Source organism: Lontra canadensis, unplaced genomic scaffold (genome assembly GCF_010015895.1).
Source record: "Lontra canadensis isolate GAN:19392208 unplaced genomic scaffold, GSC_riverotter_1.0 scaffold2, whole genome shotgun sequence".
NCBI classification, from domain to species: Eukaryota; Metazoa; Chordata; class Mammalia; order Carnivora; family Mustelidae; genus Lontra; species Lontra canadensis.
Genome location: NW_022630996.1, coordinates 57595024 through 57618347, shown reverse-complemented (window position 1 = coordinate 57618347; position 23324 = coordinate 57595024). Strand labels below are relative to the sequence as shown.

At 45.6% G+C, this 23324-nt stretch overlaps 1 protein-coding gene across 15 annotated transcripts in view; it reads right to left on the bottom strand.

Moving 5' to 3' along the window:
- Window positions 1-5001: 5001 nt before the first annotated feature.
- Window positions 5002-23324, bottom strand: part of ICA1 (islet cell autoantigen 1) — a 142384-nt gene continuing 124061 nt past the window's right edge. For 12 of the 15 annotated variants that reach the window (XM_032874202.1, XM_032874210.1, XM_032874234.1 and 9 more), the window contains 3 exons: window positions 17285-17554; window positions 7641-7730; window positions 5002-5275 (listed from right to left, as the gene is read on the bottom strand). In XM_032874202.1, the coding sequence (XP_032730093.1) occupies window positions 5154-5275; window positions 7641-7730; window positions 17285-17554 (482 nt within the window). In that variant the 3' untranslated portion in view covers window positions 5002-5153. The remainder of the gene's footprint in view (window positions 5276-7640; window positions 7731-17284; window positions 17555-23324) is intronic. The other 3 variants (XM_032874216.1, XM_032874323.1, XM_032874319.1) reach the window with 2 other exon arrangements.

The following is a 23324-nucleotide window of genomic DNA, read 5'->3' as shown; positions in this document are numbered from 1 at the left end:
CTATTAGAGAAGAAGAGAGAACAGAAGCGCAGAGAGGGTTTGTGACTTAAGCTGGTGGAGCCTCAACTTGGGAGGCTTGGCCACAGATTTCTCCAGCTTCAGAACCCTAACTCTTCACAAGTGCCCTACACTGCTGCCCTGGAGTGCATCCCCCAAGAGTGTGTTTAACAATAGGCAAACAAAGAGAGAGAGAGACAGAGTTGAGAGGAGAGAAAATATGTGGGTTCTTAAAAAAGAGTTTTGTGAACCATGAGAGACTGTGGACTCAGAGAAACAAACTGAGGATTTTAGAGGGGAGGGGGGTGGGGGGATGGGTGAGCCTGGTGGTGGGTATTAAGGAGGGCACCTACTGCATGCAGCACTGGTAATTGCTCTGGGAACTGTACTTAAACAGTGAATCATGGAACACTGCATCAAAAACTAGTGATGTATTTTATGGTGACTAACATAACACAATAAAAATATTTTAAAAAGGAAAAAAAAGGGCGCCTGGGTGGCTCAGTGGGTTAAGCCTCTGCCTTCGGCTCGGGTCATGATCTCAGGGTGCTGGGATTGAGGCCCACATCTGGCTCTCTGCTCAGCGGGGAGCCTGCTTTCTCCTCTCTCTCTCTATGCCTGCCTCTCTGCATACTTGTGATCTCTCTCTGTTTCAAATAAATAAATAAAATCTTAAAAAAAAAAAGGAAAAAAAAAAAGAGTTTTGTGTGTCTTTGAATTCCTTTCTTCAGCTCTCCGTTTCTAGCAAACCCCTGGAAGTAAAAGAAGTTGTGGCTCAGCGGTTAGGCAATATGGGTTCTAATCCGGTTTCCCACTAATTTATAGTTTTTAAAAATACGTCCCTCAGTTTTCTTATCTGGATATCAGCAGGTTGGATGCAAACAGTTCTGTGGTCCCTTCTGACTTCCTGGTTATCAGCTATAGAAGAGCTACACACAAAGCCTTCAAGTCCCAGGGTTGTGGGTGACCTCCAAAGGGGCTTCTGGAAACACTCCAGTTCTTTCAGGCTCCTGGCCCCACAACCCCTCCAGAAACAATATACAAGTGTGTCCTCAAGGTCATTCCAGTGGAAACTAGAGTGCATCACCTGGCATTTTCCTGCCCAAGGATCCATCTATCCCTCTGATATCAGCAGCACACCTTCCCCTAGAGGAATCATCCTTTCTCCATCCCTAGTCCTTGAGGGTCAGGTTCCAGGTTCAGGCCTATGAAAAGCTGGGAAAACAGCCTATATCCCACCCCCACCCACCTTGATTCCAGGGGCCGACTGAAGACCGGACACAGGATTCAAGGCAGGCTCAACTCCAAGACTTTGGCTGGAGATTCCGGTGCCCATGTTGCCTCCTTATGAAAAGTTTGTTAGAATGAAGCAACACAGAGGGAATCAAAGGGGAAACTTAAGAGGGGGAAATTGCTGAGACCACTACCTGAGCCCCTAGATCCAGCTGTGCCTGAGGCATAACCTAGAACTTTCAGTTAACAGAGCAAGTAAATCCATCCTCATTTGTTGTTGTTGTTTAAATGACTTTTTAAAGTCGAATTAGGGTTAATTATTTTTTATATTTTTTTGAGAAACCTCTCTTAGGGTTCTAGAATCCTAGTTATTTATTTAAAGAGGGGGAGGAAGAAGAAGAAGAGAGTAGTAGAAGTTGTAGTTGTAGTTGTAATAGTAAACTCTAAAAGCCCCCATGAGAGACAAGGTCTAATGTGCTGTTGGGAAACACACAGGATGATTGCTGCCACTGCCTGCCCTATCCCCAGCACAAACATCTCTCATTTATCAGCATCCTTCTCTGTGCGGAATTCTTGGCAGCCACTGCCAATCACTGAAGTTGGCTCCAAGCTGAAGTCTATTTTTCAACAAAGCTGGAGAGACCTGCACACTGCACTGTGCGTGGTGCCAATCAGAGGACCAGAGATGGTTTGAATCAAAGGACTAATTGCCGTGGCCTGTCTGGAGGACACTAGTTAATCACAAAGACATGCTTGGGAATATTGGCAAAATCAATAGTGCCAATAGTTAAACCCCAAGCCATTGCCAGGGTCGGCCCCTCAGGAGGGATCTCTCAGCAGTGGAGTCTGAGAGAGGCAAGCATGAAGCTCAGTTAGCTGGCTCCTGGAGCTGAGGCAAGGGCAGAAGGCATCTTGACCCTAATGGTTAGGCAGACTCCCATGGAAGCTCAGGGTCCTCTGCCCTGCCCCCCATCTCATGTCACACTGGCTACGACATGATGGTGAGCCCCCTCTACATGCCCACGGGCAACCCAGGGCTCTCGGGGCTGCCAACTCTGAGCAGACCATGTTTTCTTGGGCATAAGCCTCCAACAAAAAGTTCTAAGTTGGTGCCTTTCTAATTCTGAAGCTGACGGATGCTTTTCTCACTCTCACACAACTCAAAATCAACCTGACATTTCTAAAATTACATTTTGAAGGCAATGAATCTATAAAGTGCACCAGAGCCCATGCCAGCTGGGAGAAAAAGAAAGGGGGAAAGAGAAATGTTTCTGGCTCTCTCCCTTAAATTTGAATATTCTTTATATATTGGCTGGGACAGCAGGAGAAAGGAAGGGAGACTTGCAGACCACCTAAAAGAGCAGGGAAGTTTTCGAGGAGCAGGTGCTCTCTGAATTTCCCTGAGGGTTCCATGCAATTGTGGTGCAGACCTGCCTGGAGACAAGGGATGAAAATGAGGGAGTAGCGAGACGGGGCGTGAAGGGGGTGGGGCACCTTTGTCTTCTTCCTGCCACAGAGGTCCTTCTACAGGAGGCTGGGGAGGGAACCCGAAGTGGGCCCCCAAGGAAGCCCCCTGGCTGTGCAGCACACAGACTGCTTAAAAGAGAATAAGCCAGCAGCTGCTTCTCCTTAATAAAGTAGAGAGGTGGCCGAGAGGCCTTTGTGCGAGCCAGGATCAAAACACGCCTATCAAGAGGGATCAAGAGCCTGGCCAAGAGGATTGCAGATGGGAACAGGAATTGAATTTTTTTTTTTTTTTTTTAACAAAAATGTAAAGAAAATTCAGAGAGAAAATGCCTCCATGTGCAGTATTCTTTTACTTGTAGCAAAGCCTGTTCAACTACCATGATCCTCCACTCCCCTTCACCCACAGACCAACTTTAAAATGCCACCTGTTAGTATTTCAAGTGATCCATTCAACAGAGGACTCCACAGCCCTTTGGCCCTCCAATCCCCCACCCCACCAAGTCCCTCCCTGTGCCTCCAGCCTGGATGGAGCCAGTCCACCCCTCCTGCTTTGCTGCTTGGTCTCCTTCCTGCTGCTGCTGTGGACTTCCACGGCTATTAGCAAATGTGACCCAGGAGGATATGATGAATCCTTACTCCTCATTCCACACAGGGCAGCTCCATTCAGCTCATGAGTCCAGTGCTTATCAGGTGACTCCAGGGCGCTTACCACTAGGGAGACACGGAAGATTTGGGGAAACAACAACCCTGTGCTCTGGGGCTGCAACACCTTGTGGTAAAGGCAGATGCATACACATAGGCCTCCCAGGCCGGGCAGAGGACCAAACATGTGCCAACCATGAGACAGACAAGGGCAGGAAGGAGAGATGAGGGGTGGGTCCTTGAAGGAAAACTGCAGGTTACACTTGAAGGAGGTGGGACATGAGGAGCTCCTGAGGGGCAAGTCGGGATGTGATGGCAGCTGAGGCTGAAGAGAGGGGACCATCCTGGGTGGTGTGTGCAGTAAATGCATACGCCAGGAATGGAGACCTGTGTATGTGTGGGAGGGTGGGTGAGGGCCCCAGGGCTGTATCCTGATATCCTCAAAGACGACGAGTGGCAGGCTAAGGAGTCATTAAGTGAGATTCTTACAAACAGACTCTAGAGTTTGGTCTGGCCAGGAAGTGAGCAGACCTACACCAGCCACATAACACACTGAGTCCCAGCCCCAACTCGCCTTCAGGTCTCTTCCTGCATGGAAGAAGAGGAGGAGAATGCTTTCCAGTCCCCCAAGGCTGTCTTGCAGAGGATGGTGGCCAGGTCCTTCCATGAAGGCACACCACAGAGAGCAGAGAAGCCGCATTCCCATGTTGGGGGAAGGAGCCACAGGAGACCATTTCAGAGCTGGAGACTGAAGCTTGCAAGAGTGCAGCAGAGACCTCCTTGGCCCAGCTGGGCATGTAGGACCAATTCTTGCTAATCATCAACCTCGCCCCCACTCAGGGCCACATGGGTGGAGTGTCTGATCTGCTTACATGCCCCCACGCAAAACTTGCTCCCATCTCTGCCTGAGCCAACAAGAGTCCATGCCCTCCTCCCCTGTACTGTATGTGGGCGACGCACGGGATCATGTCAACAGCTTCATGCAGATGGGACTGGTCCTTGTCCTCTTCCTCCCTCTCCAGTCCCCACGCCCATGGCACCTCCCCCAATGAATCCCCACAACAGACTCTATTAACTTGCCTTCGCATGTCAAATATCTCTGCCATTTAATTAAAAAAGAAACAAAAAGTTAATATCACAAGGGACTCCAGAAATACATGCTTTTGAATTCCAGCCATGGAGAAGACAAATGGAGACACTGGCGTCTGCAGCTGTGCTGCTTTCCACAGAAAGGTTCGTGCAGTGGAGACCAGCCCAGGTCCCCTGCCCACGTGAGAACACACAGCCCACCCGGCAAAGGATGGGGAAGAGTGTCTTTGGTTGGCCGGGTCTTCACCCGGAGCTCACTGGAAGGTGCTCGGCAGGAAGAGAGAGTCTTCCTGCAGACCCCTCTAAAGGGGCAGAGGCAGGGGGTACACAAGGAGGCATTTAAGGTCTGTTAGCCTCCCACTGCCTCTGGACAGGACTCATTGTTTAAACCTAAGACAGAGCAGGTTCATGATTTGAACTTGGATCTCACAGTATCCCAGTGACACATCAGCAGCCATGATGCAGGTGTTGGCAGGAGAGCAGGCAGCATAGGAACTGTTCCTGGGCAATCCTGTATTGTTAGATCCACATAGAGAATACACTCAACCCTTTATATCAAATAAGAGTAAATAATTATACCAATATAAACAGGGCCTCTGACCCTCTCATTTTATTAAAATGGCATGTAAATATTAAAACAGCATACTGATCACTTCATATGTCTGCGTGCCCCCAGGTGTGTGGCCGAGGAGTGGCACGTGGGCTCCCTCTGTGAGGCTGCAGACTCATGCGTTGAGCAATTCGTGTTCTTTATCAGTTTTCCCCACAGCGTCAGGATTTGATAATGGGTCGAGGTCAGCGAAGAGGCTGAACCAGGCAGTCAGGTCCGAGGCAGCCTTCGCAGGCTCTGGAGAGAGAAGAGAAAACATGAATGCAGGTCGCTTCCAAAGGCCCACCTCTGTCGTGTGGCCTCCAGGCTCCTGTTGGAAAGGGAGGGTGCTGTGTGGCTCAGTCAGACAAATCCCGCTACACTCTGCCTCTAAAACCAGTTAGGGAATTCCAGATCTCCCTGTGGGTTGGCCGAGAAACGTTTCTGAACCACGGCCTAGAGCTCAGTGAAGAACGCGCCCAGTGCTAAGCCACACCTGTACCCCATGCCAGCGGATGGCACCGCCCACCGAGCCGCCCCAAACCTCAGACCATGCTGCTTCAACACAAGCAGGAAATACTACTGTGATTTCAAGAAATCAGACTGAATGGCTGAGGAAGCAAGGTGCCTTCCAGTGTCCACTGGAGGAATCTTTTCAGATCTGCTGGGTCAAGGGAAACACTGTGGCCACTCTTCTCAGACTTCAAAGCAACAGGCCAAGAGGAGGGTTGGCACTTAGGCCTGGCTGCTCCTTTTTTTTCAGGGTCACTGCCTTCTTCCACCCTCTCCTGTCAGAGGAGGGAGGCCTCTGACATGCCCCCTTCTCCCGCTGGGCCCTAAATTGTCCCCACATCCCCTCCATTTCACCCTCATTGGATACTCCCTTCAGCTGCTCTTTCTCTGAACCCCCTGACCTAACTTCCCGAATGCCACAATTAGAGAACCAAATTCTTTTCCAGATGAGAATATTTCCAAATGGGTGCCTGATGCAAGTGATTTCTACATATGCTGGGGGCTCTTCTCTATATAAATCATTCCACATGAGGATCGGAGTTCATTGGCTTGGATGACCCAGGCTGTTTTCCCTTCCCCAACAGGTGGGAGTATCAAAAGCATGAAGAAAATGTCTGACAGGTTATCCTCGCTGAGTGCAGTTAGGAATGTGCTTCCATCTGGCTTAAAGAGTCTTGGAAAATGTTGGTGGGACACCCTGCTGAGAGGTTATGCCAGAGTAATGGGAGAGTGGTGGTGGGATTATCTCACATCAACAGGCCTTTGGTCTTTTCATGCAATCGACACTGAAATGGTAAGATAATGTGCCAATCATGGTATACTTCTGATTCCCGTCTTTTTTTTTTTTAATATAATCTCATAGATTACTTTATCATAATATAATCAATATATCTATTATAGACATATAATTACTGCAAACAAGGCTAGTTGGTAACATGCAAGTTATTATTGTTTAACATTAACTGAATTCCATGTGCAATTAGCCTGCAGAACACTTGGCTTAATTTGATATGATAGGGACTTAAGAGATCTCAATATAGTTTGGTTGGGTTGTAGAGTGGCAACAACTTTTTTAAAAAGGGAATAAGTCATCTTAGTCATGTAGGAGGTCATATAGGAATCTATGGGGCAAAACTGATTTAAAGAGGGTGAGCCTATTTGTAGTCTTGATAGGGAATTTAGGATATCTTAAAGATGTCTCCAGCAAAGATATGCTATACCCACTTCCTCTTCCCCCTAATTTCCCAAAGTTCTAGGGCAGCCCTCAGAGATCGCTATGGCCTTGCTAGGAAAGTTAGGTGACTGTACTTCGGGGGCAGCCCTCACCTAGACCTCCACTGCTGGAGTCTGGGAAGCCAGGTGCAACTGCACAGTACCTATCAGAACATCACGGGAATACTTCCTGTGATCAACACAGGTAAAGTGGATGATGACCAAAGGAAGAGAGAGGCAGCTGTAAATACAGAGATCTTCAGTTGAGCACATGTTCTCTTTGGGGGCATATCTCAAAAAAGAACAGCCCCATGAGCTTGAAAGGCCCTCCTTGGGCGCCTGGGTGGCTGAGTGGGTCATGGTCTCAGGGTCCTGGAATTGAGTCCCTCATCGGGCTCTCTGCTCAGCGGGGAGCCTGCATCCCCCTCTCTCTCTCTCTGCCTGCCTCTCTGCCTGCTTGTGATCTCTGTCAAATAAATAAATAAAATAAAATAAAAAAGAAAGGCCCTCCTTTGACAACTAAGGACCACCTGCTCTTTCTGAGGAGCAGTAATTAAATGCCTCTTTTGGTGGTGGCAATGGTGTTTTCGGTTAAAGATAGCACACCTCGGTGGCCTTCCCTACCTTGCTGCAGCACCTCATCTTGGGCAGCAGCCAGTCATGTGGGGATGGGTATTTGATGCCTCCTCATTTGGCTTGATAAAGGGAATTTTGAATTAAGACACTGCGGCCAGAAGAAGTCAGAATGTAATTCCCAGGATTATGCAAAACTCTCCACCCTTGTAGCCCCTGATCTGCACCCTCGGGAGCTCAAACAGAAACTAGTATAGAAAGACAGAAAATAGTGTTGGGCCAGTTGAGGCAGCTGTCATCTCCAGGGGATAAAACACTGTATCACCTTTCATTGCAGGGCTGTTGTCATTTGGACTGCTTGCCTGTGGTGCTGGCCATGGAGTAGGAGGAGGACTGACACTGCTCTCTGACCAGCCTAATGTTCAAAACCAGAGGTGGTTAGGTCTAGGGAAGAGCAGGCACACTGCTCCACCAGTTGCCGGGTGCACACACGGTCTCACTCACAAAGGCCTCCAGAGAAAGGGAAAAGGGTGGCATGACAAGGCCCTTCTGCCATGATCCTCGCACCTGGCATAGGTTTTAGGGGACAGTAGGTATGTGTAATCACGCCCAATTCATAAGTATGGAAAATTAGGGAAAATACTGGATTTTGAAAAAGAATTTTTTTGTGTGAAATTGCTAAGGTTAAGACATTTTTTTTTTTTCTATGCCCATTTTTCTTCTCAAATAACATTATGTCATGGTCACACCAAAGATTATACATAACATTCCAAGGAAATTAAGTGCCTTGCCTTTCTGTCATAAATGGAGAAAGCTTTAAAAAGTGACCACCAGTAAATGTAGCAATATAACTAATAAACTGTGGGTCTTCTCTACTTCACTATGATCCATTATGATCATTTATTTTCTATACAGCTAATTCAAATTGAGAAGCTTAGTCAATACACAGAAATAAGTGGTAGTCTAGTCCAAATATGTGAGGGGAAAGAAAGCCCCCTTTATCATGATGCTGTACCTTACAGTGGCATTTAGCCTGTGAAACCCAACATTCCCTAACATCCCTGTGCTCTGCCCGCCCCTCTTGTGGACGTGGCATTTTGCATTCGGCAGTCCTGCTTTGGGGGAGGCAAGCCTCATTTCCCAGGGCCTTCACTATGTGTGCTAGATGTTTGGGCCTGGCTTACATTTAATTTAGAACTTTACCAAATATTTGCATGTCTGCTTTAATTCTTGGTGTGGAAGTTCTATCTTCTCAGTGAGACAAGAAATTGTTTCTTCAATGTCCTCCAAAATACCTGATGCAGTATAGGAAAGCTGTTATGGACTACGTCCATTCTTGATTCTCACTGTGAAACACAGACCATCAGACAATGCACCACAGTTGGGTCCAGCAATGTTAAAACTGTATCCTTTTACTGGGATGCTCTGCTTATAGCATCTTCTTCAGAAAAGGTTTTGTCTCTGCTAAGGCCCTCATGAGACAACATGTTTGGATCTCACAGTTCAGCTGGGGTGGTGAAAGCAATTTCTGGAGCAAGAAAGTCACAGGGTATATGCAAAAAAAAAAAAAAAAGACAGAATTTCATGCTATTTATTTCCCCTGCCATTATTCTAAGATGCCTCATAGGGGGACTTACCTAGCGAATCTTACTATATTTATTAGTTTGCATTTTTGTGTCACCTCCTAGAGTTGTGAGCCTCCTGAAGGCAGGAACCACATATTTTTCATCTGTACATCCTCTTTACTGCACCATCTGGCACATGATGGCTACTGGATTAGGATAGACTCTTGGAGAATATTCTTAAACCATGAGAAGTACACTTATGAAGCATTATTGTAAGAGATGGCAAAACAATGATTGGCACCATAGATGCTACAATACTCACTGGCTGAGTTATTTCATTTTGGGCAAGTGGCATGCAAACTTCTCTATGAAGACTAACCAGTGACAAAGGAAACAGGAGGCCTGAGCTCTATCTACTGAATCTAAAACAATGTGAACATAGAGAGGGGTTTTAAGAGTATTACTATTCATTGGAAAGGTACTTGAATATGTCGTTAATGTAATTCATAAACATTCAAAAGCACCAGATTCTGAAGGAGCTTTCTGGGATAATGGAAATGTTCTAACACTGGACTACAGTGATTATTGCACAATATAAATTTACCAGAAATCCTTGCATCACTCTTTTACAATGGCTGGTTTTTATGGTATGTAAATTACAGTTCAAAAAAGCAGTTTATTTGTAAAACTGACCAGTATTCGATGGAATCCAGGAGTAACAACTTCTCTAGTTCCTAGATAACTGGCCCATGAGTATTACTTCTCAGCACAAATCACATAAAACAGTGGTAAATGTGGGAAGTTAGAGCTGGGGATCCACCATATGCCAAATAAAGCTGAAAGAGGTTGAATGTAACTGAGTAAATTTTACCCTTTTCCCTACAACCCTGTCCCCAACACCAAATGCAGTCAAGACCCACGGAACCTTTCTACCAAGCCCTGCAAGCCTGGCTTCAACCTCTTACAGCACTGGCTCCTAAAGTGTGGTTCCCACACCAGCAGCATGGGCACCACCTGTGAGCTGGCTAGAAATGCAAGTTCCCAGGGCCAACTCTGACCCAGTGAATCAGAAATGCTAGGGGGCAAGCCCAGGAAACTGTTTCAACAACCCCCCAGTGACTGCTATGCATGTGCAAGTTTGGGAAGCACTGTCATAGGAGGCCTCCAAGAAGGCTGCAAGGGTCACCATGTCCATCAGGATCAGGTCATCTTGGCTGAGGCCAGAGCCAAACAAAGACAGAGGCCCTCTTCGGAAACAGAGGGGTTGGTCTCAAAAACCCACCTCTCCTCAGGTCCTGCGGTTTTAAGCTCTTCAGTCCCATGAAGCTGAGTTCAAGGAGGCCCACAATTCCAGAGAGAACCTCAACTGACTCAGAGCAAAGCCAAATGACAGGTACAGAAGTCAACCCCTCCCTGATCTCTGGATGCTATTTGATATGGTGGGAACTCAACGAGATAATTCTTCCCACTTCAAAAATATGCACAACATTCATTTTTTTAAATGGTTGCAGAGAACATTTGAAAAGCAAGGCAGGTTCAAAGCATTGTATTTTTTGTAGTAGAAAATGGAACACATTCGTAATGTAGGCAGAAATAAATCCACATGTCAAAATGGAGCTTCCCTCACTTTACGTAATGGGCATGTTCCCGAAAGGTTATAAATAAATAAACTGTCTATAATCAAGCCATATTTTAAAAGTACCAGAAATAGAAATCACATTTCAAGCCCATCACTTCAAGGATTATAATGGCATATTCCTTTATAAAAACAATAAATGGCTTCTAATTGGATTCATTTGTTAACTACAGATGATTTAATTTAATTGCTTGCCTAAACACTCATGAACCATACAAGCAACATCTAGAATCTACAGATTTGAGGGCTTCTCTACAGCAAAGGACATGAAGAAAGAGTCTGAAGACATGCCCTCGTTGGGGACTAACATGACAGGGACAGAATCCCTCAGAATTTTCACAAAGACACAGGGGATCATTATTCCTTTGCCCCATAGTAAGAGGCAGAAACCACAGTGAGTTTGCCAAGTCACATTGTTTCCTCAGAAGAGCTATTAAGGGTAAGTCTAACAACGTATGTGCATGAGGGGAGAACATGGTATGGCTGGGACACCAGCTAAGAGAAAAAGAAAGAAAAGAAAACACTAAGCTCAGCTGCCATGTCATGCTCACTCATATCACTTTGAGAATTATTTAGGGGAGGCGTGCAATGAGAGTAATTATGGATGGAATGCCAAGCCAGATCTCAAATGTCTTGGCTTCTGTCAGGAAAAAATGCTATTTAAAGAGAACTTAGTGTAGCTAATATTCCTGTAATTGCCATCAACTGTTCTCTAGCTGGTGTTAGTTGGCTGAGGTGTTTTTTGACATGAAGGTGTGGCTAGGAAGATGTCTCCCCATCTTAGAGTCATTGTGTCAGGAGAGGGTGGTGAAGGGTGAGGGCTGCAGAGCCAGCATGGAGAGCTCTGTGAACAAAATGATGATCCTTGCTCACAGATGCTTTGATATGTCAACTGTATTATCCATTTGCAGGAAACACATATAAAATTTTATTGGAGCAATCCTGCCCCCTTTACTTACATAAGGGAAAATATAAATTGGCCAGAAATAACACTGGCCTGCTAGAGCAGCAAGTGAAGCCAAGAAAACACCATCCAGAGGAGCACTTTACCATGAAGGTAATTTCACTAGCTGGGAGAGCAAAAGCCTGGGCTGTGTTGATGATCACCCAGCCTGGGGGACACTGAGGTGGGGTGGGTAGTGAAGGGGAAAGTGGGAACACCACAGTCATGGTAGCCAAGCACCACCCTGCCATCCACATTTCCCCCTTCTGGCCCCCAGTTTCCGTATCTGCAAAGGGTGGATAAAAGTCTCTGCCTCATTAGGTTGTTGTATGAATAAAGTGGGATCTACTAGGTGAAACCCGGGAGCACAGAGGCTAGAGAGCAGGCCACCAATAAATCCAAGCTGAATCTGAAGTTTAGTACAGCTCAGCAGATATGAAGAGCAACCCCCTGAGATTAGTTTAGGATTGCTTTCTTTTCATCTCGTGATTCAGTGTCTATTGTTCTTGCTCTCTCTTCTTGTCATCCATCCATCCATCCATCCATCCATCCAAACATCCATCCATCCATCCAGTCTTTTTTTTTTTTTTTTTTTTTAAACATCTATTCCAGGCCCTCAGCCATGTTCTGGAAATATGCTAGTGAGCAACACAAACATGGGCCTGGCCCATGACAACCAAAAGCAAGAGACAGAAAATTACACCAATCTTACAATGATGTGAGAGAAAAGCAATGAGTAAGTACTGGCTGTAAAGGGAATGGAGGCAGAAACACCAAACCCGGACTGCTGGCAGGGGTAGTGGGGAGAGGGAGTCAAGGAAGCCTCCCTGGATGAAATGACATTGAAGCTGAGAACCTGAGGGATGAGAACTTAACCAGGGAAAGCAAGCATCATGGGTTTGAGGTGGGAGACATGCTCTAAGGAGGAGAGAGAGCATGTGTCAGACACATTCAAGTTCGATATGGCTAGAGTCCAGCTTACTGACAGAATACATGGGTCTCCGGCAAAACAAGGTTATTAAGTCATGCTAAGTAAAGGTGTGGGAAGTGTAGGCAGCAACGGGACTGGGGACAGGTTCTAAAGGACCCTGTAAGCCAAGCTGAGGAGTTTAGAACTTATGCAAATGGTGGATATAAAATTGCAACAACCTGGCAAGTCGCAAGACCTCTCTAGGATTTCCTGACTTCCTCACCTATAAAATGAGGGTGGAGTAGATAGATGGTCATCAAGTCTCCTTCCATGGATTAATGGAGGCACTTAAATTCTGCACATACCCAAGACCTACAGGTGCTCCTCCACAAGCCGCTTCTCTAATGGAACAAAACTTCTGTTGGCTCATGCTGAGAGGGCCTACCCTGTGTTCAAACTCTGACTACCCCCTGCAGTCTTCTCCTTCTCATTGTCTGAGTCCCAGGAATATCAGTTATCTGGAACCAGGTTAAGCCAGGAATGGCAAGAGGTGAGCTTAGTTTGAGGAAAGGTGAATTTGAGATAAGGCAAAACTTGACATTACATTAGCCTTAAATAGAAACCCACCCAGATGGTAATAGCACCTAGGCACGGTGTAAAACAAAAGAATAGGCAGAAGGAATGCAGGGCTGTATGTTTGTGAGAATGTGGAACAAGACTCCTAACTTTGGTTTGCAGAATCCTAAATTAAAAGATGTCCTGGTGCATTTATTTTGAGCAGATGGTAGTCTTTTCAGTATCAGCGTCTATTTCTAAATTAAATTTGGGGTATTGGTGGAGAATGGAGAAGAATCTCAAATGAGGCTTATCAGCCTTACTTTGTCTCCACCTTGGGCAACCCCTCTGGTCAGCTCTCTTTCTAGTCACATTAAGAGGCCTCCAGAAGGTACAATTTTCTCATCACTGTATGACACAGGAAACCCCAGCCCTTATCACTCTGGTAATTTCAGAAACTCTTAGAGATCCTACATAGAATCAATTCCTCTTTTAAATGTCCAGCCCAACTTGATCCTAAATGTTTTAAGTTGCTTTGTTTTGTTCTCCTAGAACCTGAAGTTGGGGTGAGTGGGGGAAGAGGAAAATATAATTGTTATGTTACTAAATCTCCCCTTCCATTCTATTCTTCCAGAGCACAGGGGAGTAGAGGGGGGAGAATGGACAAAGAAAGGAGTGAGGGCAGCAGAAGAAAAATGGGGAGATAAAGAAGAGAGGAGATAGAAGAGGAGAAGGATAAGTGAGGAGGGGAGAAGGGGAGGGAAATGCAGCCTGTGGAAGAGCAGAGGTTGCTGTAGCTGGAGCCTGGGGGGGTTCCCCTCAGTTCTCTTGACACTCTGACCTTGAAGATGCAGCCCCACCTGGACCTCACAGAAAACTAGGACAATGGTAGATGAGACTGAGCAGGAATGCACTACAGGGAAGGTGTGGGCGGCTGCTAGCACAGGCAAAGATTCTATAGATCATCTTGATTTCAAATATTCTATTCTGGAACATCATCCAATTTTTGTGGTCGACAGGGACCCTGCCTCCCCACATCCACATTCCTCATCCAGGACAACCATTTGTCCTTGGTCTCTGTGTGTGTCCAGGACACCCAGGGCCAGGCTAATCTAAGCACAAGTCCTGCTCCTCTGGGAGCATCCAAGGAGAGGCCTGAAGGAACCCACCGAGGAAACACGTTTACCATCAGAGACTTGGTACAGAGAGGCAACTGCATAGAATGGTGAAAAGGCACAGACTTCAGAGTCACATGGCTCGGGTTCACAGTCTGCCTCCTACCAGATATAGGATGTCAGGCAAATTACCTAGCTCCCCTATTCCTCAGTTTCCCGGGCCCTAAAAAGGAAATGATGATAGTTCCTGCCTGGGAAGGGTGTGGTGAGGATTAGGTAAGTTAACTCTCTGCCACTGCTTATTCCACTAAACCAACATGCCAGCGAGCCTTTCTACTCCATGCTGTTTGAATACTTATTTGTTTCCATTGTTTATTTAATTTGGGTTTTGAGATGATCTGGATAATCAGGGGAAGCACTTTCAATATGAGGTGTCAGAAGGTTAATAGATGCTTTTGCAATTCATGTATATAGATGGACTTTATCTAGACCATGGAAGTAATAAAAAAAAGTCTAGAGCCAATACTCATCTTTTCTTCTTTTTTAGGTGGGTGGGGAAAGTCCTGGCAAAAGCACAGAACGCGGTTGTAACTGGGTAACATGATCGGTCATTGAAGCAGGGTGCCCCTTCTTTATTTGTACCACACCTGTTTCGAAGGTTCCCTGCCATCAGGGCAGCATCAGGGCTGGAATTGTGGGATCACCTGTTGGGAATCCATAGGTGTGGCAGAAGCTAAATGGCCTTCCTCTTTCAAATACTTAGGTTCCACTTTTTTTTTTTTCCCTGTCATTTTGAGTTCCATAGACATTCAATTTGTGGCTATTGGTATGCAAAGGAAACACGATAATCAGAGGCTATAAAACAACTCCTTTAACATTGGTCTTCATAGAATACCAGCAGAAAAAAGGAAACTTTTAGCAGCCAGGATAATCCTTTTAAGTGGTAAATCAGATCATGCCCATCGGCAGTCCAAGACACTGTGATGGTTCCCAATTTTGCTTGGGCCCCCCAAAGGCCCAGGTTCTTCCAAAGGCCAGGAGGCCAAGCCTCTGCCTCCCTGCCTCACTCCAGGCACAGAGCTCTTCCTGCAGACCCTTGACCACACTAGGCATGATGAGTATTGTGTTCCCTCTGTCCCCATCTCCCCATGGCCAATTCTCTCACCTCCTCAAGTCAGCTCAGATCTCATATTCTCAGTAAGAATCCTATTTAGTTCTACAGCCTGACCTGCCTTGCCATCTGCCCAACATTATCTCCTGGTACTATTTTTCCTTTTCTCCATAATACCGATCAATTTCTAGCCTAGCCTGTGATTTTTCTTTACAATGTGTATTGCTCATTACCTCCTCCTCATTAGAACGTGAGTTCCAGGAAGGCAGAAGCCTTTTCTGTTATATTCTCAGATGACTCTCCAATGTCTGGGACCCAGAAGGACCTGATAAATCTCTGTTGAATCAAGGAGAAACAAATGGCCTCCCTTGGTCTACCAGTGGAGGTCTACAAGAATGCCTCTTTCTACAGCCAGCTTATATTTCTCACTGTCAGAACACCTCCCTCCTTAGCCCCAAGCACACTCCAGTGCTGTTTGTTTCCTTGGATCTGGGACAAGATTAAATGGTGAAGTCCACTGCCACGGCTCCTGTCGTGACTCTCAGGGACCTCTCATAACATGGGCCCTGAGCTGAGATCTCATGACCTCCTCAGGAAGAGAGCGTGGAGCTCTGACTTCTCAGCTGTCAGTGGGGGCCACCCACAAGTGAGTGACACTCAGCCACCCCAGCTAAGGGGGAGCACTGCCACCACCATTCCTGTGGGTCTTCATAGCTAGGGGCATGAATGGGGTTCATCCTGTTGCACAGCTGGAGAGTCTCCAGCAAGCCCAAGATCTGAGTAGTGGATCCTGGCTCTGGGCTTCCAACTCTCCCACGGCTTGTCAGCACCTCCACCACAGGTGGGTGGGGGTGAAACTCCAGTCACTGGCAGCATTGCTCCTCTGGAGCTCCGTGGGAGAGATGGCGAAACCCAGGGGTGAGACTCGGGGTGAAGTATTTTTGGACTCCATTTATTCCTCCTATCTCTAAATAAATGATATGGCTACAAAACGGGACTCACGGAAGACAATGAAAGGAATGGTGTATTTTATTAAAAAAAAAAAAGAGGGAAGGCTTTTTTTTTTTTTTTTGGTCTTGCCCACCAACTCTTGCTGTGTCCATGATCTCATCTCCAAAGACCTGAGGTTTTTTTTTTAATAGCTCATAATTACTTAATCATTCCAGCTCTGCTGTTTGTTCTCAGCTTTAAGTGCCAGATAAACACTTATTAAGGAGATAGCCTAAATTCACAGAAAAGCCAGAACAATTTGAGAATTTCCTAATAGTGATGCCTGTCTTACAATTAAGGTGAGATGAAAGAAGGAAAAAAAAAAGTGTTGAAATACTAGAAAATCGTTTCTTCCCAAGGTCTGTTTAGAAACCCAAAATTTCTATTTCAATCTGAGTTTGAGTTCTGTACTCTAAATCAATGTGTTCCCCGGGCCGGCAGTTCTCAGCCAGGATGCCTTTCACCGTGACCAGTGTTGCTGGCCACAGAGGATCGGCGTGGCAACTGTTATTTCTGTGGTGGCCGACAAGCATGGGGGCTATTGGGCTACGTGTTTCAGACACAACAGGAACAGCTCAGCTGAGAGCATCCTCAGGGCAGGGGTGGGCCAGGAAGGACAGACAGCAAGAAGCAAGATAAAATTCAGTGTGAGAAGAGTTAAGAAGCCCATAGGGATGTTACTTAGCACCCAGAAAGATGGCATGACTATAGCAATGTGGAGAACTGTCCAGACAGGAATGGCCAAGCCAATAAGGTCATGACTGTGAAGCCAATCTGATTCTCTGAAGTATGCCGGGAAAAGTCGACATTCAGAGCAAGACAGTAAGAATGAGGGCCACCTCTCTAACCTTTTATTTAAAAAAAATGTGAACATGAGGAAAAAATGATGAGAAGGAAGAGATCTTAAACCCTATAACACATTTTAAAGGTGGAATATGATTCTGAGATTTCAACTAAAAAGTCACTGGATATGAAAGAAAAATACAAAGATGAAAAAACAGCAACAAAAAGACACTAGATATGAAATAAAAATCAGAAAACATTAAAAAAAGACAAAGAAGGAAGAAAGAGGCCTTTGAATTAAAAATAAAGAATGAACAAACCAAAAAAAAAAAAAACCTATTTCAATCCCCATGGTACATACCTTGTAGTGAGGCCTGTAAGTCTTTCATGTTTTGGTCTAAAAGCTGCGAAGGAAGGAATCCTGAACCCGTCTGGGGCCGGGGGTCTGGCTCTCCTGGGGCCACAGTGGGCACGGGCTCCTTCAGCCGGTCGTCTCCAAACACAGCAGCCCACTCCTTGCTGAACTCACTCTCGTCCAGGGAGGAAGCGTTGAAGATCTCATTCAACAGCAGCAGGTCATCTTTGTCAGCAGCGTCAGGTTCTAGGGTCCCTGCCATTGGGCCCAGGCAAGCTGATCAAAGTAACAGAGCACAAAACACCTCACCACCCAGGGCCAAAGCCCTTGGGAGTAAATGCAGTGAGGGCTGGGATGGGACAGACTGGGTGATGGCTAGATTTAAGAACAAGTTTATCAAGCTCTAAATTATTCTCATTATAGCTTCTCTTAAGAAATTTCGGAATTCAATTTCTAGTCCCGTGGTCCCTCATTTCTGTTCCTCCAAAGCAAGTTGTTTCTGAGCACCATTAGAATTGTACTGAAACAGTTTCCACCAAAACTCGAGGGTTTTGGTTTTTTCTTAATGTAAAAGTAAATTTATCACCAAAACATTTCTCAAACAGGAAGAAAAGCCAGGATTGAAGGCATGTGAGAGATTTTCGTTCCTTGTTTGCATAGCTTCCGGAATCTTCTCACACAATAAGCCCTAAATCCACAGCCAACACACCATGTGGGCGCCTGCCGTATCATCCAGGATGGGGTGAGGACCCTTGCCACACACTGGGCAGGAGTGGAGGATGTCAGGACATCCATCGATGACCAAAGAAGGCCACTGGCTTCCCTTCTCCTTTGCTGCAACTGACTGCAACCCAACCACAAGTCCTTGCCAAAGCAAAGGAAAGGTGGGTCTGGTGTGCTTGAGGGCAGCAGTGAAAGAATGACAGGAAAACAGGGCAAACATCAGATCTGCCAGAGACACAGCTCTGGAATGAGTTCAAGACCAGAGGGGAAGGCCTGAGACCATTCCTGCTGTGTGACTACAGCAAGACCCTTAGCTCTTCCCGGCCTCTGTTTTTTCACCTGTAAATTATAATATGAATAATGCCCACCTTAAAGCATTGTCAGGAAGACCAAAAGAAATACACCTTAAAATCTCATTGCTTATCCACAAAGGAGACTTTAAAGAAGAGATCCATTCTTACAATATGAACACTGACAAAATACTGAACAGGGCACACAAGTAAAATGGGGGCATCACTAACCAGAAAAACTACAAGACTTTTTGCTGGGTTTTCCATCTGTTTTGAACACTAGGGACGGATGGTCTTATTAACTGTGGTTTTGCTGTAGTATCTAATTGCCACAGGGAAACTGCAAACATTGCTGGAAGTCACAAAAAGAAGGAATAATCATGATTTATATTTTCTCTGTGCTACATTGCAATTCTGATACTGTCATATTAAGTGAAAATTAACAAGTTTTCCTCAAATATATGAGGTAATTAGTAAGTGACAGCTTTGTTTTTTTTTTTTTAAAGGAATACAGCTTATCTGTCAGCTTTACCGAATCTATTTTCAACAACACTTAAAACAATGGTGTTCTAATAGAGGATTTTTGATGTGCTAGGCAGACTAGCTATATATCCAGGAAGGGAGGAGTCCAGACACTCTCCTATCACTATGGTTTAAAAATAGCAGCAAAATATCACCTCAATTGGACAACTGTCTAATTTAAGTATTCTTATTGTTTGTGTTATCACAGAAATTTGCACTGAAACGTAGCCTGTAAGGAGGGGTGGTGAGTAAATGAGGGAAATGGCATTTTCGTAAACAGGCTGTGAGACGGCTCTGCAGTAGGAGGGTGGGCAGTCAGGACCCACCTTGGCTTGTGAAAGGTGGAAAGGCAGGTGGGCAGAAGGACAGCCTGTGTATTTGAATGCAGGCAGGAAGCCTGGCTGTGTTCCTCAACATGCAGCTGGCTATGCAACCCTCTCCTTCCCTCTCTGAACCTCTCCCAGTATCACTCCATTTACACATATTAACTTCACAAATCTCTGTACTTTCTGCTTTCCGTTGGAACTGGAATACCCAAACCTTTTCTCGTGGTTTACTTTCTGGCCTGACTGAAACCAGATGATTGCTGAATCAAACCTGTTTTATTGGCGCCAATTCCAATCAAAGAGTAGACTCTAGAGGAAGGGATGACTTTAGATGAGCACTTCCTGAAGTCACTTCACAGCCCTGTGCTCAGTCAAACCCTGGGAGAGGCTTCCCTGCTTCCATCAAGATGTCAGTCCAGGGAAGATCATGACTAACATCAGCAACGATAAGTAATAAACTTTGAGCTTTCCAAAACCAACCAGAAACTGCAAAAGCTCTTTGTTTATACTATTTAGGTCGTGTGGGAGGGTATTGAGTGGACTTCTGTGGGTTTCGTTAACTTAGCATCCCTTCCCTCCTCCTCTTCAGTTTTCCCTTTTGGGAAACACTTTCTCCACAGGATCCTGGTGAGACACATGTGCCCCAACACCCCTCACCTAGGCTGGCCAGCCTCCCCCATTTCTCAGGCCATGGTGACTGGCTCAGTGATGGGCACACGCCAGAGGCGTGTCTCTGAGGAGGGTCTCTCATTCAGATTCCAAGTTCTAAAGATGCAGTTTTGAGGCTCCTGGGGAGCCAAACATAGGGCAAACCAGCACCAAGAGTTGGAAAGAGAATCTTGACAACACTGTGTAAGCCCCAGACCCAGCCTCGCTTGAAGCCAATTCCTTACTGTATGTTTGGAGTTTCAGGGACCAATTCCCAATATGATCTTTTCTTTTTAATTGGAAAGCTCAACTACTTAGAGAGGGGTTTCTGTTACTTCCAACAAAAAGGTTCCTGACTAATAGTGTATCCTGTCAAACTCAACTTTACTGATAGAAATGAGAAAAGGACCCTTGGTGAGGATGATACTGTCTAGAGCTAGTTCCGATTATTTAGTTGGAGGTTGACCACTGAATTTGGCCTATCAGTGTCCTGGTAATATTTAACTGTTCAAGTGAGCTACACAGTGGACATTTTTTCTAAGAGAACTTATCACTTCCCTAAAAGCACTGAAACTGGCACTGACTTGAACCAGAAAATAGGGAAGCCCAATTATTGCCCTGATAATTAAGATGCTTGAAATTACTATACATAACTTGTAAGAAAAATTTAATTACAAGTAGAAAAGGACAGGTTTAGGTCTGTAACCAGACATGTCAAGACTTGAAAAATAACACTAGTCAGTTGGCTCTTAAGAATCAAGCTATCATTTTCTTTGGGAATAATTCAACTCAACTGTGAGAAAACGGGACACAGAGAAAGAGAATAAGCTCTTTGAGTGAAGCCCCGGGAAGGGCAGCACAGGTGGAGTCAGGGCTTCTCTCCAGGGAGCTGAGCAAGTATTGCTCCTGGGTTACGGTGCCCCATCTTTCAAGGGTGAACCAGGGTTTCTGGAGCTCTCAGGTGCCAAACCCACAGATACAACTCCAAGTCCCCTTCATGCTCTGGCAGGTTCCTGAGTCTCCATGTTCACGCTCATATCAGGTAACACAACTCCTGACGTTATTATAGAAACAGAGGCCAACAACAAACTCTAGTTCTCACCTCCCAGCCTTCAGCTCTATGACCCTGACCCTTCATGCATTCCTTCCTTCTTTTTAACATAGTCCATTCTACGCTCTCCCCTCCTGCTGGGAGCCTGCTCTGCTCCCACCGGGATTCAGCTCCAGCATCTGTAGTCTCTCTCTCTCTCCAAGGCTTCCTCTCCTGACCTCAGAAGATGTGTACATATTCCATCTTGTGATTCCTGTCTCCTCTGGCACCCTATCCCACCCCCAACATTGCCCCTCTGGTTGCTTCTCCTTCTATAGCCACACACTGTTTTGTCAACCATTCTTGTTTCAGCAGCCCGTCGTCAAGCTCCTGCCCCCACTCCATACTTAAGTGGCCCTCCTGAGGGTTACCAGTGAGATCCCTGTGGCCGATTCCAATCCCCTTTTCTCTGCCCTCACCCCCTGTGGCACTTTGCCCTGTTGCCCACTCTGGAAATGCTGTCATCTCCTGGGGTCTCCATGAAATGGCTCTTTTAAATGTCCTTCCATCTCCTTGACAATACTGTTCCTGCTGCCTCTTCCTACTCTAGTTACCCTGAAGTTTCCTCCTAAACCATATCTCCCTTTCCTACATTATCTACAAAATATTTTACCTATTCTCATGTTTCCAGTCTCACCTGGGAAGATTCTCAAATCTCTGTCTCCAATTCCATGTTTTTTTGAACTCTGATGGCAAACTCCTGACTTGAAGGTCCTTTGGGGTTTGCCCACTGGCAAGCCTACTGGCACTCCATAAAAAGCACCCTCTCGCTGTATACCTTTGCTCAGTTTAGCTGTGAGATTATAACTTCTTACTCAAAAACCTTCAAAGGCTCCCTCTGTAACACTCCTTACAGTGGTATTCAGGACCTCTGCAGTCCAGCTCTAATGTAGCCCTGCTAGCAAATCCTTCAGGGAAGCCTACGATTCGGCAAAAACCCACCACATCTGCCATTTCTCAATCACACTTTCCTGCCTTCCTGTCTGGGAACCTGCTGTTTTCTCCCAGTGAGATGCCTAGAGAGATTCATACTTAACTGAAAGGGTTCTTGGAAATTACCACCTGTAAGTCACTTTGCCAATAAGGAAAAAGACACCCAAGCTAGATGGCCTGCCAAAGGTCATATAATTTATTAGTTACATATTATTTGGCTGGGGATCCCTAGCTCATAGGTCAAGATGTTTTCTCAGTGCGGTTAAAGATGCGCAGAGCCTGTTAAAGATGTCATGTATAAGTGAATATTCAAACTTTTGTAAAGTTTTGAAGATTTCTAAGGTCAGATGGCTCCACTGCCAGCCAGGCAAAGCTCTTGGCTGCAGGCAGCACGGCAGAATGGCTGAGATGGCAGACCCACTCAGCATGTTTGCTGCACACTGCACAAGGGTTCAAAAATAAAAATCCTATGCCCCTGGGAAAATATTCCCCAGGAAAACGGATTCTGAGCCAATGCACTCTGATTCTGACCCAGTGAGTTTTCAGAGTGAAAACTGACATACAGAGAAAGCTCTCTTAAGTTCAGACAGAGGGTGGGTGACAGAAAGTAAATGTGGGCAACTGGTGACAGCCCACTCAGGTTATAGTTTTGAAATCATACAGAGTTTCATGACCTCAGCATGAATTAGGAACACAGAAGTTGGAAACATAGCTACATAGACCAAAAATGAGAGCACAGGAAAACAATGAGATAAATGTCACATAAGTTACCTTCATCTGTGTGTGAAACAGGAAGACACTGTTTCTTTGGTTTTCTCCCTGGTCCCCACTCTCAGCATTATGACAGTGCAAAGGCTGCACACTTGCAATACACATGAAAAACCCCAACAACCAACACAGCCCTCACACCTCCCAACAGAGAGTATGGGGGAGAAAGATGAGGTGGGAAACCACCGTACAAAAATGTCTAACGAGAAAAGTATTCATCCTTATAAAAGGTGTGGTAACAAATTGTACTGGTGTGGAATCCAAGAATACTACTTCTAAAAACTCCCTTTTGGTGAAAAAAGACACAGCTAATAATAATAACAGATGGGGGGAAATCCCTCTCTATCCACTCTCTGGGATACACACATACATACACCCTCCAAAAAAATGAAAACAAAATCCCAACAGTGCCAGACCCCGAGGAGACATTCAAAAAATATTTCTTGATGATCCCCAGCCCTGGTCCTCCATTTCAGCATAGGAGCTTAACAAGCAAGCAATTTACTGAGAAACTTGACACCTGAGGCAGGAATAAATCCATATACAATATTCCATGGTGATCAAGTAAGAACAGTAGAGTGTTTGGTTTTAAAACTGCACCATTATTTTATGAAAGGACCAAAACCAGAATTTCATCCTCCAATGCTGAGAGAGACAGGGAGAAGGGAAAGTTGATGAGAAAAGATAACAAGCTTAGTCTTTGCTTCACTACATGTGAGGAAGCAATGAGATCCCTAGTCAGCTCT